Here is an 18,968-nt window from a genome sequence, read left to right as displayed (position 1 = left end):
TGAAAATGTTGGTTACAAGGAAGCACAAAGCATCACGGGTATGTGTGAGGTGGACCTTCCGTACCTCCGTTCACCACCCTCTGGTCGCCCCCAGGGCTCTGATTGTAGTCATGCAGTCCAACACGAGGAGCTGAAGGCCCAGTAGAGTTCGCATTCAAACGAGGGGAATTCTGCCGTCCAGGCCCCCATGACATGGCATCACGGTTTCTCTGACCTGGGGGAATGTACTTGTTCTCTCTGCACGGAGACACACACACACAATCAATACGATCCTGCTTCGTCCCAGTGGGTCTGTCGCTGTGTAAACTTTGCATCACCTGCTCAATGTGTGCATCTCTCTTTCACCTCGCACGACCGCAGTGAATTTGTCCTCCTCTGAGCGCTCGTCGTTCTCTAGGGCCACACGGGCCTTATATGTGGAGCTGGCTTCTATCTCCTCAGCCAGCTGAGCAGCCCGTGCTTCCCTCTTGAGGAACTCCTCAGAGTTGTCACGTTCAAGGGGAACCCTTCGAATGCAAGAAAAGGCTTGAAAACAGCAATGGGCTAATACATGTACAGTATGTAATGTATGTAACTATTATGGTAGCCATAAATTGTTTAAATCAGAAAATTAACACATTTCTGAAAAAACATGACTTGAACTTGATAATGTATACGATCTATTCGGATTTATGAACAGTTTTAAAAATAAAGTAGGCCACAAGAGGCCCTCGGGCCCCTCTCTTTGTGCTCGCCGTTAATCCTGCCCATACTTGGCCCACCAATGTTATATTCAGAGGTGCACATCAGTGGTTAGCAAGTACACATGCACAATTCGAATATTAAAATGCGAACCAAAAATCCCTTAAAGCATAGTGGCGTACCAAGCATATTGAAAGTGAATTCTGCCAAATTGCAGCTGTCAAGACAATTTCCTAACTAGATGTTGGTTTGATCTTTATTCATGAGTTGTTGGGCTTTAAATTTGAAGTCGACCTCGTAGTAGTAATGTGTGTTTCTGGCATCATTGTGATAGCAGGCTTGACTTGGCTGGCCACCGAAACTTCCCGCACACACTGACACTTGGGGTTGACAGGACTGGCATTGGCACACCTTCAGTCTTGCTGTGCAGCAGCTTAAATGCTCAGTCAAAATGTTGTCTTTTACATGAAGGTGAAAAAGTGATGCAAAAAGATTGGAGACTGTTAGTTACACATGACAACTTGAGCTGCCAGATTAGCTAATTTTCCAGTTCAAACCCAGCAAGTGAGGGGAATTCATTTTTCAAAGGGGCAATTTGAGAAATATAAAGTTGTCGCGGGCCACAAAAATGCTTAACTTTGTTGTTGTGTTAAATATATGCGGCAGCAGGCCAACGAAGAAGCAACAGACCAAAACAAATACACAGCCTACGAGGGCGAAACATGCAACCCCGACAAGTAGTCACAAGGCTACTAGCAATGCAACAACGCAAAAGAAAAACAGGAAAACTAGGCCTGAACGATATATCGTTTAAACATCGCCATCGCGATGTGCGCATGCGCAATAGTCCCATCGCAAGGACGTGCGATAGTTTTTTCATTTCATTTTTTTAAATCCACAAACGTTTGTTTTGAGCAAGGAGCGAGAAAGAGAGTGCACAGTCACTCATTCTCTCCAGCTCGCAGTCATCGGCTCCTCCCCCTCCCCTGCTAGAGCAGAGTGGAGGGAGGAGGGGCCGAACAGCAGAGCGGAGGGAGGAGGGGCCGTTTTCAAAGTGAAAGCAAGCAATCAAGCAGCACGTTGAATAGGGAAGACTGTCTCCAAAAGGAGTTTTGGAAGTATTTTGGCTATCGACAAGAATATAAGGAACAAAAAACAGCCCTGTTGACAGTGCCTCGCCATGGTTGCCTCAACAAGAAGTAATCCGTCGAACATGTGGGACCATTTAAAACGCAGGTATCTATGCATTCCTGCTACGAGCTTCCCATCAGAGGCTTTTTAGTACAGGTGGGAACATTGTTACGTGCCAACGTTGTTGTCTCAAGCCTGCAATGGTGGATAAACTAGTAGTCTTGGCCAAAAACCTATGAGACCCAGTTGAGGATTGCTGAGCAAGGAAGGTGGACGATATGCAGACAAATACATAAATTTGGGAGTTAAAATGGTTCTGTTATTCATCAGTTATTTGCTGTTATTCAGTTCAATTATTTACAAGTTCAATTGAGTTTCTGTTTCTTTTATATTTAAATTAACTGTAAATCGTATTTTTCAAATAACTATAGTACAGCTGCACATAAAGTTTTGATACTTAATATTTTTTAAATATTTTTACAACTTTGTTGCAGTTTTGCAGTTCTATATTGTTATATTTTGTGTAAACAACTCAGGGGACTAATGCACTTGCACTTTTATTTGACAGATTTAATATTTAAGTTCAAATATGTTGACAACTTTATTGTTTTACTGAGGTTCTTATTTATTGTTATAGTTTGTGAACAACTCTTATTTGTCATATTTAATATTTTTGTTCAAATATGTTTACAACTTTGTTGTTATTTTACCGAAGTTGTTATTTATTGTTATATTTTGTCAAAAACTCAGGGGACGAATGCACCTGCTCTTTTATTTGTCATTTAATGTATTTGCTGCTGTTGAAGTGTCAAATATTGTGTTCAAGAAATTATCTATTTTGTGCAGACATGGCTTCCTGGATCCCTTCATAATAATACAGCAATCTTAATCATTCACAAATGAAACGGTATTATATGAATACACTGTGGTCACGGTGTGTCATGCAAAGTATTTCCAAACAGCTATTCAAGTCATCTAGTGAATATTTCTTTAAAAAATTTTTTTTTTTTTTTTTTTTTTTTTTTTTACTATCGCAATATAATATCGCAATATATTGCACACCTAACAAAAATCGCAACAATAGTTTTTTCCAATATCGTTCAGGCCTAAGGAAAACCCATAGGGATGCAGTGTCCAGCAGTATGCAACTGTCACGCGAGAAGAAAAAAGGGGACAGAAGCCTGTTGTTACCAGATTTTTTTTTTTTTTTCCCCTGAGTGTCAACCGGGGATGAGAGGTGACTTTTTTTGATATTGCTACTCGTACTACGCATGTGCAAAAGGATCATTCAATGTTTTAGCACCGCTTCTGGTGGTCAGCAGGGATGAAATAGAAATGAATTTAATCTTTTGTACTGTATTATTTGAATAAGGTGCTGCCAGTGTATCTATGGTCAATGTTTTATTTAGGTAAAAAATTTTAAATAGAAAATTAGGTTGAAAAAAACATTAGCATGACCTGATATTGACCCCTAGTTGTAAACAAAATGCCGTATTTTCTCCACTGGGCAGGAAATAAGGAGGACTACATCTGGTTAAAAGTAGCGTATACTTGACATTCTATTTTGACGTCCTTAAAGCAATGAGGGAGATTGAAAGATTGGACGGGGCAGATGTGGCCCACGGCCTATTCTTTGTTTAGTTATGTTGCAAGTCTTTCAGTTCTGCCATGAATTTGTGGGTCAGGGAAAAAATAGGCAGAAAACAACAGTAGTCTAAGCAACAACCTCTGGTCCTCATTGACGAATACACCAAAAATGTTATGTGCACCCCTGGTTTCATTGCTATTGTTGTTAATTGTCTACTCTATATAATGTATACGTTTATACAATACGAAACAGTCACTCTATTTAAAAAAAAAAAAAAAAAAAAAAACATGTATAGAAAAAAAATAGAGCTTAGAGAGAACCATCATTCTTACGTATAAGTGGACAGGCTGCTGTCATATGTAGACAAGACACCATATTTCTCCTCGTTGTACTTGAACATATCATTGGGGTCCCACCCGTTCGACTACAACAATAATAGGATGTTATTTTTTTTTTAGTCTGCACAACAGTTGTTTGTTGTGGCTTTGCATTCCGATTCTTACCACATCATTGTCAAGAGACTCAAGACTGTCAGAATTGTGGGTCTCACCGCCATCCCACGGTTCGAGATCTTTCTCTTTGTGCTCGCCGTTAATCCTGCCACTCACTGCGGCGTCAGTGAAGTTATCGGAGACACGCAAGGATACACCTTTATGCTCTGCAGACACACATACACAGAGGCATGAAAACCACATCCTTACTATTTTTGCACCGAAGCACATATGCCTTCATAATTTTGCCACAAACTCTGCGGTTTTCTATGTGGGAATAACAGTGACATTAACAAAAAAATATAATCCTTTGATAACAAAATATAGAACTATTGAGCTGGGGTTTTATGGCATCATCCATTTTAAAAGCTTTCCCACCAGGGTGGTCATTTTATAGTGGCAAAATACATGAATAAATAATTGCTGCCACCAATGGACAGAGTAAAGCACATCAGCCATATTACATATACTGTGTGTACTGTTATGGGCTAAGTTACAGTGCTGGCCAAAAGTATTGGTACCCTTGCAATTCTGTCAGATAATGCTCAAATTCTCCCAGAAAATGATTGCAATTAGAAATGCTTTGGTAGTAATTTTCATTGATTTTGCTTGCAACGAAAAAACACAAAAGAGAATGGGAATTTTTAAAAAAAATCATTATCATTTTACACAAAACTCCAAATATGGGCCGGATAAAAGTATTGGCACCCTTTGAAAAATTATGTGATGCTTCTCTGACTTGTGTAATTACAGCACCTGTTACTTGCCTGTGGCACATAACAGGTGGTGGCAATCACTAAATCACACTAGCAGCTAGTTAAAATGGATTAAAGTTGACTCAACCTCTGTCCTGTGTCCTTGTGTGTACCACATTGAGCATGGAGAAAATAAAGACCAAAGAACTGTCTGAGGGCTTGAGAAGCAAAATTGTGAGGTAGTATGGGCAATCTCAAGGCTACAAGTCCATCTCCAAAGACCTGAATGTTCCTGTGTCTACCTTGCGCAGTGCCATTAATAAGTGTAAAGCCAATGGCACTGTGGCTAACCTCCCTAGATGTGGACTGAAAAGAAAAATTGACGAGACATTTCAACAAAACATTAGGCGGGTGCGGATAAAGAAACTCATCTAACATCCAAACAAGTTCAAGCTGTCCTGCAATCCGAGGGTACAACAGTGTCTACCCGTACTGTCCGTCGGCGTCTGAATGAAAAGGGGCTTTATGGTAGGGGACCTAGGAAGACCCCACTTCTGATCCAGACACATAAAAAGCAAGGCTGGAGTTTGTAAAAACGTACCTGAGAAAGCCAAAAACGTTTTGGAAGAATGTTTTCTTGTCAGATGAGACAAAAGTAGAGATTTCTGGTAAAATGCATCAATATAAAGTTTACAGGAAAAAAACGAGGCATGCAAAGAAAAGAACACGGTCCCACAGTCAAACATGGTGGACGTTTCCTGATGTTTTGGGGTTGCTTTCCTCCATCTGGTACTGGACTGCTTGACCGTGTGCAGGGCATTATAAAGTCTGAAGACTACCAACAATTTTTTCACCATAATGTAGGGCCCAGTGTGAGAATGCTGGGTCTCCCTCCGAGGTCATGGGTCTTCCAGTAGGACAGTGACTCAAAACACACTTCAAAAAGCACTAGAAAATAGTTTGAGGGAAAGCGCTGGAGACTTCTAAAGTAGCCAGCAATGTGTCCAGACTTGAATCCCATATAACACCTATGGAGAGATCTGAAAATGGCAGTTTGGAGAAGGCACCCTTCAAATCTCAAAGACCTGGAGCAGTTGGCCAAAGAAGAATGCTCTAAAATTCCAGCAGAGCACTGTAAGAAATTCATTGATGGATACCGGAAGCTGTTGTCCGCAATTATGTTTTCTAAATGCTGTGCTACCAAGTATTAGGCTGAGGGTGCTAATACATTTGTCTGGCCCATTTTTGGAGTTTTGTGTAAAATAATAATGATTTTATTTTTCATTTTGTGTTTTTTCATTGCAAGCAAAATAAATGAAGATATTATTACCAAAGCATTTGTAATGACAATCATTTTCTGGGAGAAATTGAACATTATCTGACAGAATTGCAGGGATGCCAATACTTTTGGCCAGCACTGTATGTTAAGAGATCTTGTTTTATGAACACAATCAATCCTTTAAGTGGAATTTGCACACAAAGGGTAGAAGTGGCGTGAGGTAAAACAAGCATGCATTCAGACTGCAGTCAATCAAATGGATGTCAGAGTAAGGAAAGTTGGGGCATCTGAATATGATTATTAGTGAACAACTTCATTTTGCCATGTTTTAAGAATGTAATTCCAACCTGTTGCTTTCAATGGAAGTGAAATAGTCAATTTACCGGTACTGTACCCAGGGCCCAGTTGTCATCTACTAACTGAGCAACTGTTTCAAAAAACACAAAATGTCTAAATGGAATAAGTTTAAATGGCTTATTTCCACTAACGGTCTCCCTCTGCAGGATTTTATAGTGGAAACTGGGTGATCTTCCAGTGAAAACAACATTATGATGCTCAACTACAGTGGAACCATACAACTTAAACAGAAAAAGCTCCAGGATGTTGGTGGACCTTCACCTTAGAAACGGACATATTGCAAACCATTCAAGGTAAAAAAAAATAATAATAAAATTTAAAAAAATAGAATAAAAAAGATAAGATCATTTTAAATGTAAAGCCCGTCAAACAGCCTTGAGAACCAATACTAACATTGAAACACGTTTTTCTTTGAATTTGAATCAACCACACAAAGTACTACTGAAATCACAAACAATTGAGTGACTGACACTGACATCATTCAAATGATAGCCAAAAACAAATGACAAAATCCTACTGAGAGGAAAAGAGAGAGGGGAGAGGAAAGAATATCTACCAGACACCCTGCCATGCACCTCCCCAAATGATTATGTTGCCTATATTGTATATATGCAGCAACTGCTTGCCATTACATTAATAGCCCAAACCAAAATTAGCGCCTCCTCACCGTGAAAAGATTCTTCTTTGAGATGTTTTACTTTAACATTTAACTGACACCAATTCCTCTTTAGAAAGTGTGTTAGCTGAATCTGGTGGCATCTTTGGCAGTTTCAGAAAGAACACTAACACAGACAAGGACGTAGCATTGCATAGCTCCACAGAGAACAAAATATAAAAAAGTAAATTGAAGAATGAATTGTGAATGCATAGGTGAATAATGTAGTAGACACTGGCCTTTTACTGCTTTGACTCTTAAATTTGTGTTTGGTATTCATATTCGCTTCACTTTCTTCTATTTAGTGTAGCAGCTTAAGGTTAATACACACACACAAAAGCACAGAATTAGCACTTAAACAATCTTTATTTCCCAAAAATACTTATCTTAAAAAGTTAGGTTGCATAACTAGAAAAGATATCTAAACCATATAGGAAAATGAACATGGCTTCAAGAGCAGTTAATTTTGGAGGTTCCACTGTTTTTGATTTATTTCTAAGCCATATGCTACAGCAGCAGAATCCCCATACAGGGCAATAGCAGCAGCACGAGCAATTGCAACAGGTTTGATTGTTAGGAGTTTGCAAGGGAAAAAAAGGTTGAGGTTAATATATTACCTGTGTCTGAGGAAACTAGACCATGGGAGAGCAGAGACAGACAGATGGCACAGAGTCAGAAAATGGACTTACAGAATGAGAATGAACACCTACATCATTGCTATGCAGCGCAATATGATAAACTGCATGGCTTTGTAAAATTTAACCCATGCTTCATGTACAGTGATCCCTCGCTACTTTGCGCTTAAAACTTTGAGCTCTCAGTCCATCGCGGATTTTTTTTTCCAATTAAAAAATAAATAAGGGCTGTCGAACGATTAAAATTTTTAATCGAGTTAATCACAGCTTAGAAATTTATTAATCATAATTAATTGCAATTCAAACCATCTCTAAAATATGCCATATTTTTCTGTAAATTATTGTTGGAATCAAAAGATGGGACACAAGACAGATATATACATTCAACATACTGTACATAAGTACTGTATTTATTTATTATAACAATAAATCCACAACATGGCATTAACATTATTAACATTCTTTCTGTTAAAAGGATCCACGGATAGAAAGACTTGTAGTTCTTAAAAGATAAATGTTAGTACAAGTTATAGTAATTTTATATTAAAACCCCTCTTAATGTTTTTGTTTTCATAAAATGTGAAAATGTGATTCACGTTCATTTGAGTGCTGGCTTCACAACGTTCGAGACCACTGATAGTTTTTATATTGTGACAAAATATTGCCATCCAGTGTATTTGTTGAGCTAAATGAAATGTTTGAATAGAGTTTGTCCAAAGTGAGTAAGTTTTATGTGTATTTTGCATAGCTATTTTGATTGGGAATGCCAGCTTTTCTTTTTGTGAACATTATTTTTTTTGAGGGATAGGAATATTATTTTTGTTGTGCTTTCACAAAATGATACTTATGTTTGTTGTGAAGGAGATGAAGCTTATGCCAATAAACGGCGCGGGCCAATGAACGCCTGTGTCCACTGCCTTTCTCTGCGTCTTATCTCTCAATGTGCAAAAACGGCATCATTGTAATCTGTGTGAGGCAATGCATGAGCTGGTCATTCCGCGCACGCGTTAAATGCGTCAAATATTTTAACGTGATTAATTAAAAAAATTAATTACCGCCCATTAACGCGATAAATTTGAAAGTACTAAAATAAATATAGATGAGCCCTACGAGCCGATCACATAGTCTCACTCTCCCTCCCGCTTCTCTTTGTTAGTCAGGCAGTGCACTGTATTTGCTTATTAAAGTTAAGGATGATTGACAGACATTAAGATTCGGCTTCCAGGTATCCGTGGCAAGATCATACTTTCGGGGAAAAAAATTGAAAAAACATATTTCCAAGGCTAAATCTGAATAAATACAATGAACACACACACAAAAAAAATTGTAATTAAAAAAAAAAAAAAAAAAAAAAAAAAAATCGTTTTTTCACTTATCGCAGCGGGTTCTGGTCCTCATTAACCGAGAATAACGAGGGATCACTGTACAGTACTTCAACTGATAAAGAAATATTGCGTCACTAACAGTGCCTAGCCACAATCAACACTATTGCATCTATTCATTCTCAGACAATAAATGTCTGGCACACCAATATCTCAAAGGAGAACTGTTTGGGTCAAGATGAATTGGATGGCATCATTTAGTCTGTATTATAGAGTGCCTTCGCTGCACCACGGCTTTGGACCAATTGATGGATCGCATTAGTCTTCAAGGAGCAGCCTCTCAAAGCAGACATGACAAGAGTCCCTACTTATTAGTAGTTAATACAGGCTGTAAGATACGGTGTGTCGTCACTGCATCACTCAGCCATTTGTTTGTGAGTGAATTCAAAGTGACAATCACCTTCTGACACGCTGAATACCTCGTGAATTTCCATATCGTTTCATATGAATTAACACAAAGTCGATCAGTCAAAATATGTTGCTAACCTTTCCTGGCAAAGTTAAGGTCAACGTCCTTGAAAGAGACAGTGACCACATCGGACGCCCTGAAAACAATGCTCTCCACAATGTCCTCTTTCTTGGGGCCCACACTTGGCTCTGGGCTCTTCCTGTGGGCTGCGTCCAACACCAGATCGCACTGGAAAAAACATCAAAGAAACTCACAATTCAAAGCTATTTATGCTTAACAGAGCATAGATGCCAGCCAAGGTCAAATCACTGACAAAAATGAATACTTCTTCCAATAATAACTACAAGTGAACCCTTATCTGGAAGGTAACCAATGCTTTTGTTATAAATTTCAATGTTGCTCAACAATTTCTACATGATCAGGTAGGTTAATAGTAGGGGTCGGCAACCAGCAGGCGACTATTAGAACCCTCTGTTGCGGCTCACTTTTATTTAAATGAATAATCACTTGATAAAGTTAATTTTGGCGGGTGCGAGTTTTAACAAAGTTTAACTTCTCATTAGTAGGAGGATCAAGTCCTGCTCACTGTTTTGTGTGTTTGTTAACATTCATGCAAGTATAAATGTAAAGTCATGGTTGTCACTCAGAAGTGCCTGTAAGTGGCACAAAGACATGTGGGTACACCTTCCTGGTAGCAACCGTGACTTTAAATAGCTAACTCGTGCAGTTTGTGAATTCAGCAACTATGTAAAGTCATAGTTACCACTCGGAAGGTGTACCCACAAGTCTGTGCCCTTCACGGGCACAAAGACATAACTGTCGATGTAGCCACACCTCGCTACTCTTTACCCCTCTTTCACACAGGCTGCTACAAACATAAGGAATATAGGCTAATTATGGTTAATATAGTACTGTCACACATCAGAAATAAAAACATTTTATGGCAAAATACGTACTCTTTATTGAAGGTTGCTATTTCAAACTTCGTTAGTTACCCATTTCATTTGATTTGCGCTATGGTTACATTGCAATATAACAAGGATTGCTTAAATTATGTGTGCATTAGAAATGCTGTGCCATGCTGTGGCACAGTGGTGGAAAAACACTTGTCTAGATGGTTAAAAAAAATGCAAAATGAGTTTTGGTGGCAGCTGTCTCCAGGGTTGCCAGATCGGAAAGACGCAAATCACCACGGTGAAACCCGCTTAGTTCCATTAAAAAAAAAAAAAAAAAAAAAAAAAAAAGCGCCCAAATTACAACTTTCCATCCAAGATACAATTTCCCCCAAAAGTAGCCCAAATTTTTATCAATCTGTCTAATGTATTTCTCTCCCACCCAGAGTTTTTGAAAATTGCACAACTGGGCAGGAATCCACTCAGGAGACTAGTAGCCAAAAAAGGAAGATGAAGGCCCATGTATCGCTTATCCAAAAAAGGAAAGACTATAAGGAGTGGACTTTATCAACACCGCTTCTACAATGTGCCGAAAAGACAATCTTACCTCTGGACCATAGGTTTTGAACACTCCTTCATAGATGGCTCCATTTTTCACCTTTAGTTCACACTTGGTCCCCTGTAATCAGCATTCATGTACAGTAAGTTACTTTGGTGAGCATTATATTCGTGCACATCCTCAATAGTCAATGTCAATTCACAAGTTCTAAAGATACACTTTGAAACCATGCACATTTAAAATCCCTGATGCCTGATCAATGTATTTTGTTAAAGCAGGCAGCTGCCTAAGCAAATTGGCCAAACTGTTCTGTATTGCCACCCGGACATTTTGAGGAAACTACTACATGACAAAGTCAATTACAGAAAACAAACAAACAATATCATCTTGTATGACTGGCTTTACTGCTACAGGTTACACAAAATTCCGTCACATGCATCGGTCTACTACAAAGAGAAACATACCACAACTGACGTCAAGACGTGGACCATCCTCATGTTTCCATACACTCCACTGAAAATGACCTGAAGAGCAAATAAAATTAATCACTTGAACCTGGGAACTAAATATACTCATAAAACCATGTTTATCCTTTGAGGTTAAAAAAAAAAAAAAAAAAAAAAAAAAAAGGCATGGCACGTAGTTTACCTTGTGAAGAAAAAGATTTCATCTTTCAACCCCTTGTGACAGTTTTGGTATTTGTTCTACTGTTCTCTAGTCTACATAGCTTACTAGTATGTGATGATTGTTTTCATGCTTTACCCAAACATATAGGTGTTATAACTAACAAAAAGACTACCGTAGATTGAAATCGTTTCACATAATAGCAGTGTATCCAAAGACTTGCATAAATAAAAGAGAGGTCAAGCAAGTTACTTACTGCTGCAGGAGCTTTACCACTGTGTCTTCCCCTGTAAAACAAAAATGTCATTGATGACAAACATTCTCTCTCATGTTCTTACAAGCAAAGTGAAGTGATCAAGGATTTCCTGTAAGGGGTAATTGCAGAGATTCCTGGAGACCGACATCGACTGTACATCACTGAAAATGAAGCAGTGTGGTCCATACATGACGAACACATAGATGCCATTAATCCTGTTTTAATAATAATAATAATTATGTATTGGATTTATATTGCACTTTTTGGACACTTAAAGACACAGTACATTGCATTATTCTTTCACTCTTGCACTTGATTTTGGTACGCTACTATTGTAGCACCAGCTGCCCGGGTGCTGATTGGCAGAAGCGAGGCAGCTAATTTGCACCATCGGCCCTTCTGACCACCATCAACAACTCGTTCTCACGCTGCTTTCACTCAGGCAAGTAGGGTGAAGCTTCTTGCCCAAAGATACAATGCAAATGGCCACAGGTGGAAGCTGGAATTGAACCAGCAATCCTTCAGTAGATGACCCGCACAACCAACCGCTCACCCACCTCACCATTCTTTTGGAGGGATGTGTCAGAATTTAAAAAGAAATTCTTAGCTTTCCCAAAATCAAATAATGCTTCTACTATTATATAGTGTATGTAGAAATAACCTTTCACCCTCCGTTAAATATTTTCCACACTTATTGAAGAAAAGGCCGATTTTACTTGCCCATGCCGCAGGAGTTCCGAAGACAATTGGCCAATTCATCAGCTTGGCCAAACATTGTTTACTAGCCGGTGTGACGTCATCAAAGGAAGACAGTGTATGCAAACATACAACTCTGCCCACTGACCATTAAGGGCGTAACGAATTGCGTGGATGTATTGAACAGTTTCGGTTTGGATTATCGGTTTGGTTCACTTACGAACCGTTTCGGTTTGATCATTTTTTCCTCATAAAAGTGGTTATTGGCAAAAGCTAAGCGCCATGTGCGGAAACAACTGTGGGAGTTACAGCACGGACACCAAAAGTGTTGGATGCTCAGGGCATTCTTAGGGGCAAAACACACGGGAGGCGACATCGCTCCTGTTCAATACATTTTCTATGGAATGAGCGTGACGAGGCGAAAATTAACAGTCTTGCGACAAAGCGACACGCAACATTCGTGCACGTGAAATATTGCGGACCAGTGACGCAATACAAGAAAATAGGAAATGGTTCCATTTCTGTCGCCTGGCGCTACAACCAATTATCAACGGATTTATTCACTTTGGAATTTAAAAAAAAAAAAAAAAACTGTCAACATGGATATTAAATTTTTCTCTCGGCTCTCATACATTTGCTGTTCTGTACAAGTTTGAATGATTTTATAACATTGCTTCTCATTAAAAAATGTCAACATGGAAGAGTGTGTCATTTTAGCAGTGTACATGCGATCAGCACATACTTTATTAGACCTATGGGCTCTGGCTCTCATCACAATTTCAGAGACATAAATAAAAAAGCAGTAGTATGGGAAGTTGTTAGTGCTGAGAAAAGAAATTTTGAAATGCCCTCCAAATTCATAGCCAATCAGAGATGAGCGATGACACACAGCCAGAAGGTGATGCTTGTCGTTTGCCGCTGCAGTCACATTGCACCTCGTGTGCAGACCCGTGCCGCCCATAAGGAGGGCTAGGCAACTGCCTAAGGGCGCAGCATCGTCCAAAATGGCGTCAAGAAAAATATTCAAATATTTGATGATAGCAGTATTCAAAAAAATATACAAAACAAAAAAAACAACAAAACCGTTCGCGATAAGTCTTTAAATAACAATGAAATCATTTTCTAGTGTGCCTTCTCTCCATTTCACATTTTCCTGTGATGCGATAATTTAACCACAGACCCTAGTCTCACTCACCACCCATCAGACCAGCGAGCTAACTGAAGGTGCTATTTTTAGCCTCCACAATTGAGCGATGTTACATTGACAAGTCAACTTCATGAAAAGACAAAAGCCCTCCGGGTCAGAAGAAAAAGAAGAGAGCATAAACGGGAAGAAAAACAGAGGTTTGTCGTGATGATTTTTTTCAACAGCATAAGCACGTATACTTAGCGCAACTGCAAGCTTATGGTTATTTACATAGTTTATATGACTTACTGCTAAAGCAAAACTATACTGTATCATTAGCCAGGCTGTTGTTTTAGATATATCTTCAGTATTCAGCCAGCTGTGGATTAGTTTAAGTTAAATTTACTCCCCCTCCCATTTTAGAGAAAATTGGACAAAGTCTATGGGGGACTAAAATTGTCTTGCTTATTTTCATGTGATGTGAACCACTTTTACCTTGTGTTAAATTGTGCTTTTCAAATAAATTTGCTTTGCCTAAAAGTGCCAAGGTTAATTGAATAAATACACCATTAAATATGCAATTAATAATTTCAAAGTTCTGTGGTATGGGGGACTAAAAGTGCCAAGGATTTAAATGGAAACATTTGTTATTAAATGTGTCATTAATTCGTTAAAATGGTGATCACGTTCATGTAAAAAAATATTCAATTTTTTTTGTTTTTTGCTATCATATATTATTTAATTATTATTGGATAGTCCTGTGTAGTTGCAGTGCTTCAAGAATTTATTTTCTTTTAACTACGCCCACCAAAGATAGTGGCCGTATTTAATTGACAGGTACAGTAGGCTGCAAGAATTTAGGCGCTATTATGGTTATGTCATGCTGGTTTCACAATCAACAGCTATTTGACTAATATAATGTAACATTCCACTTTTTCTTTGTAGATGCTCTTCTGAAATATTTTCCTTCTACCTCTGTACACCCTGGGCCATGTTTTACAGCGAACTTATCCACATCAGCACCAAGTCCAAGCCCAACAAGTCCAGGAAAGAAGTGCACCTTCCAAAAACAACTGTGATATGAAAGTGCAATAGATGCGTTTGCATCAGTGAAGACAAGGTGAGTAAGGTTAAAGGCCAAGGTGAAAAATAAGTTGCATTTTAAAGTGTTCTGTGTGTCTTTATATAGGTTTGTGTGTATGTGTGTGTGTGGGGGGGGGTGTTAATAATATTGTAATAACAATTGTAATTAATTTCACTCATTTGTTTTTGAAGTGTTTTTTATTGGTGCTTTTGAAAAGTTATTAGAGCATTTTTCTTTTAATTTCTGCACTTGTTCGTTGTTGTCTTTTTTATATAATAAATTACAAAGAGATAATGTGCTTTTTCAGTGTGAGTGTTTAAATATATGTGGTGAAGATGGGGGGGGGGGGCAACAAATATGTTGCCTAGGGTACCAAATTAGTAAGGAACGCCCCTGCTCGTGTGTTAGCTTTCAGCTCAACGGCGATGACTTTCGTATTTCGCCTTCGCTCATCGTGTGTTTTGCCCCTTATATTTCACTACTGATTGGTCGGCCCGACTGGAACAGCTATGGACACCCAGGCTGCACCCGACGGGAGACGCTACAACCAGTGGCAGTAAGGGGAATACTTTTTGGCTTCCCCGTCAAAACTTAGCAATGGACAAACGCAGGTGGATAAATTTAAAGTTATATTGACACTGCCGCACGGATATTTAAAACCACTTAATACGGCAGGACCATTGGCCAATTCTTCTTTCTTCAGCAATTAAGAAATGGAATCAGATGAAAATGTTTTCGTTTTTTGCGGAGGATAGTTTTGAGGACGATATATGTTGTGACGACGATAGAAATCCTCCCGATTTTATTGGTCCGTACATGTATGAGCCGGAGGCAGAACCTTCAGCTGTTGATGCATTCGCCGACGGTGAAGAGAGAGAAGTTGAAGTAATCGACTTTAACGTTTAGGAAAATTGGTTAGCATTTCCTAAAAACTCTTAATATTCAAGATATGGTCATGGATGGGAGAAATGATTTGCTTGCTTATCTGCCTCCTCGCCTAACATCACCACAGGAAATCCCTAATATATTTCATACTGGGCATTAGTTTTGCTGTAGTAAACTGTCCTCTTTAAGAGTACAACAGGTTTAGTGTCATGAACAAATTTAGACCATGCACATGCATTCAAAGCAGCACACCACGGAGATCAAGCTTGAGACCTTTTGAACACGGAAATGTTCTATTATTCCTAGATGCCCCTTCTTATTCAAATAAAACAGCGTTTTCTTCCAGCATGTTTAACAATGCACCTTATTACTTGAGCATTTCCCAAAAGGCCCCTTATTCTTCTCATAAAATGCATAACATTTATTGAGCACGTCTGGAGATCCATTATTCTTCAAATCAAATCCTACAATTCACCTTACCCATTGAGTGTGCCCAGGAATGCACTTTTTCTTCTTGTGAAAATCTTCTAGTTAAAGTTGAATAAAAGTTCAACTTTAAGACGTTTGGAACAAATGGCTGTCAAAGATTAAATACGAACGTATGTGAAATAATAATAGAACTTAAAGGCAGGTTAAAGATGTGCTGTGCACAATCAGTAAACAAATGCCGTACATTGAATTAAAAAAAAAAAAAAAAAAAAAAAAGGCACAATTAATAGTTACTATATTCATTCAGTTTGATTTTATTCTACATTTTAATGTTGAAAATAGGGCTGTCAAACGATAAAACATTTTTAATCGAGTTAATCACAGCTTAAAAATTAATATTGATTGCAATTCAAACGATCTCTAAAATATGCCATATTTTTCTGTAAATTATTGTTGAAATGGAAAGATAAGACACAGGACGGATATATACATTCAACATACTGTACATAAGTACTGTATTTGTTTGTTATAACAATAAATCCACAAGATGGCATTAACATTATTAAATTTCTTTCGGCTAAAGGGATCCACGGATAGAAAGACTTGTCTTGTACTAACATTTATCTTTTAAGAACGACAAGTTATAGTAATTTTATATGAAAACCCCTCTTAATGTTTTCGTTTCAATAAAATTTGTAAAATTTTCAATCAAAAAATAAACAAGCAGCTTGCCACTGTTGACATCGCCGAGCGGTGGCGTCACAGCCGTTCTTCCGCAGTGTCTTTAACTACGTAAGATAGTGATTGAAATACACCACAAGGTGTCAATTGCGAGTTTTAAATTACTTAGAAATCAAGCCAATGAGTGTGTTTTGTCCCTCGACTGACGCCGTAGCTCCCTGTTTTTTTGGGGTTTTTTTTTTAGACTGGGTCTATTGTGATTCACGTTCATTTGCATGCTGGCTTCACTACGTACGAGACCACTGATTGTATATTGTGACTAAATATTGCCATGCAGTGTATTTGTTGAGCAAAACGAAATGTTTGAATAGAGTTTGACCAAAGTCTGAGTAAGTTTTATGTGTATTTTGCATAGCTATTTTGATTGGGAATGCCAGCTTTTCCTTTTGTGAACATTATTTTTTTGAGAGATAGGAATATTATTTTTGTTGCGCTTTCACTAAATGATACTTATGTTTGTTGTGAAGGAGTTGCCAAAGCTTATGCCAATAAACGGCGCGGTCCAATGAACGCATGTGTCCACTGCCTTTCTCTGCCTCTTAGCTCTCAATGTGCAAAAAACGGCGTCATTGTAATCTGTTTGAGGGAATGCATGAGCTGGTCATTCCGCGCATGCGTTAAATGCGTCAAATATTTTGACGTGAATTATTTAAAAAATTAATTACCCCCCCCCCCCCCCCCCCCCCGTTAATGCGATAAATTTGACAGCCCTAGTTGAAAAGTTTAGCACGGATACAGTGCACGGTGTATATCACATATTTTATAATGATAGAATACAATATTGACTCTCTGGAGAGCGCTACATCATTTACCGATAAAACAAAGTCTGACAGAATTCAATTTCAATTCCGTCCGAAGGCTTCCGATTGACGTAATATAGTATTACGCATGCATTCACAACACAAAGTTACGTTTCACCTAAAGCGACCAGGCAAGTTTTACGTTTTTTAGACAATTTTGCTGCAGAACTATTTTATACATTTGAAACCAGTCTTTAACAAAATGGCATATATAAATAATGATAAGGGGTGTGACAAAATATCGAAATAGTGATAAATTGTGATATTTTGCATCCCAAAAGGTTATCGATAGGCTCATGCCAATTCACGCCATTTTAAAAAGGTGTCAATGTTTAAAAAATAAAAAGGAACCAACATGTTGCTACCAAAATCTTTCACCATAATAGTGTCTGAGATAACTTTATAGCTGCCGCTGACGTTGCTCGACGCCCAATCTATTAAGACCGGGAATGGCGAAGCGAATGAACGTTCGCACGTTTGAAACCAGAGCATTCATAGTCACTCTTTCTGATTTTTGGGGCATTTACAAGTAATTTTCTGTTCATTTTAGGGTGGTTAAAGGTCACTTCATGTTACGTTTGAGTCATTGCCTATTCATTCCCGGGTCACTTCTTATTCTGTAATCCAAAATCAACAATAACTGACCAATAAAATGACCAAAAATCAACAGGAAGTGACCCTGAGATGTCCCAAAATCAAAAGAAAGTGACTGAAAATAAACAGGTAATGACCTGAAATGGCCCAAAAATTACTGCATTGCCTGGCATTGGCTGCCACTGACGGCCATAGAAGTGGGAGGGGCCCATTTGAAGTGGGAGAGGTTCATTTGCTGCCACACTCCCACTTAAAATGGACTGGACGTCTACTAGAGATTAATTTACATCAGAAGAATTTAAATAGCTTGTTTTTCTGTTTATAAGAATGATTTCCTGACCAAAATACATGGATAATCGTTGTATCGCCGTATCTTGAGATCGTTACCCTGAGCTTTGTATCGCAAGTCGTATTGTATCGTGAGGCAGCAAGAGGTTTCCATCCCTAATAATGACTATATTAAACTATGTTTTCCATTTCACTCGATTTAAATGGATTGTTGCTTGATGTAACCTGTATCGATCCAGATGGATGTACATAGAGATCGACCAATATACATATAACCACAAATATAAAAACAGGTCTAGACTAATGGACAACTAATCATAAAAATAAATACCGTATATAACTCAGATTTAAATAGATTTTTTTCATATCGGCCGGTCAGATTAAAAAAAGGCCGATACCAATAAACGTCAAATTTCCAAGTATCGGCGCCAATAATCGATCTATTTCTAGATGTAAATCATAATTTCATGACAATACGATATCTGCCGATATTACAAAGTCTGACACAATCAATTACAGAGGCCTTCGATCTATGTATCAATCCAGATCGATATATCATTACACCCCTAGTGCTACAATTTGGCTATGTTCACACGGCAGATCAATTCTGTCCCCGCACCCCAATCGGTGTGTGTGTGTGGGGTGCACGTGTGTGACTGTATATGGATATGATACAGTATGTCCATGTTG

At 38.4% G+C, this 18,968-nt stretch overlaps 1 protein-coding gene across 7 annotated transcripts in view; it reads right to left on the bottom strand.

Annotated features, from left to right (window-relative positions):
* atxn2 (ataxin 2) overlaps window positions 1–18,968 on the bottom strand; it is a 61,314-nt gene that overhangs the window by 36,651 nt on the left and 5,695 nt on the right. For 6 of the 7 annotated variants that reach the window (XM_057832947.1, XM_057832942.1, XM_057832946.1 and 3 more), the window contains exons 2-10: window positions 11,636–11,666; window positions 11,220–11,279; window positions 10,804–10,875; window positions 9,381–9,531; window positions 7,495–7,509; window positions 3,904–4,058; window positions 3,733–3,824; window positions 318–506; window positions 65–237 (exon numbers count right to left, since the gene is read on the bottom strand). In XM_057832947.1, the coding sequence (XP_057688930.1) occupies window positions 65–237; window positions 318–506; window positions 3,733–3,824; window positions 3,904–4,058; window positions 7,495–7,509; window positions 9,381–9,531; window positions 10,804–10,875; window positions 11,220–11,252 (880 nt within the window). In that variant the 5' untranslated portion in view covers window positions 11,253–11,279; window positions 11,636–11,666. The remainder of the gene's footprint in view (window positions 1–64; window positions 238–317; window positions 507–3,732; window positions 3,825–3,903; window positions 4,059–7,494; window positions 7,510–9,380; window positions 9,532–10,803; window positions 10,876–11,219; window positions 11,280–11,635; window positions 11,667–18,968) is intronic. The other variant, XM_057832943.1, reaches the window with a different exon arrangement.

The sequence above is a fragment of the Corythoichthys intestinalis genome, chromosome 3 (assembly GCF_030265065.1).
Source record: "Corythoichthys intestinalis isolate RoL2023-P3 chromosome 3, ASM3026506v1, whole genome shotgun sequence".
NCBI lineage: Eukaryota > Metazoa > Chordata > Actinopteri > Syngnathiformes > Syngnathidae > Corythoichthys > Corythoichthys intestinalis.
This window is presented reverse-complemented; position numbering and strand designations above follow the sequence as displayed.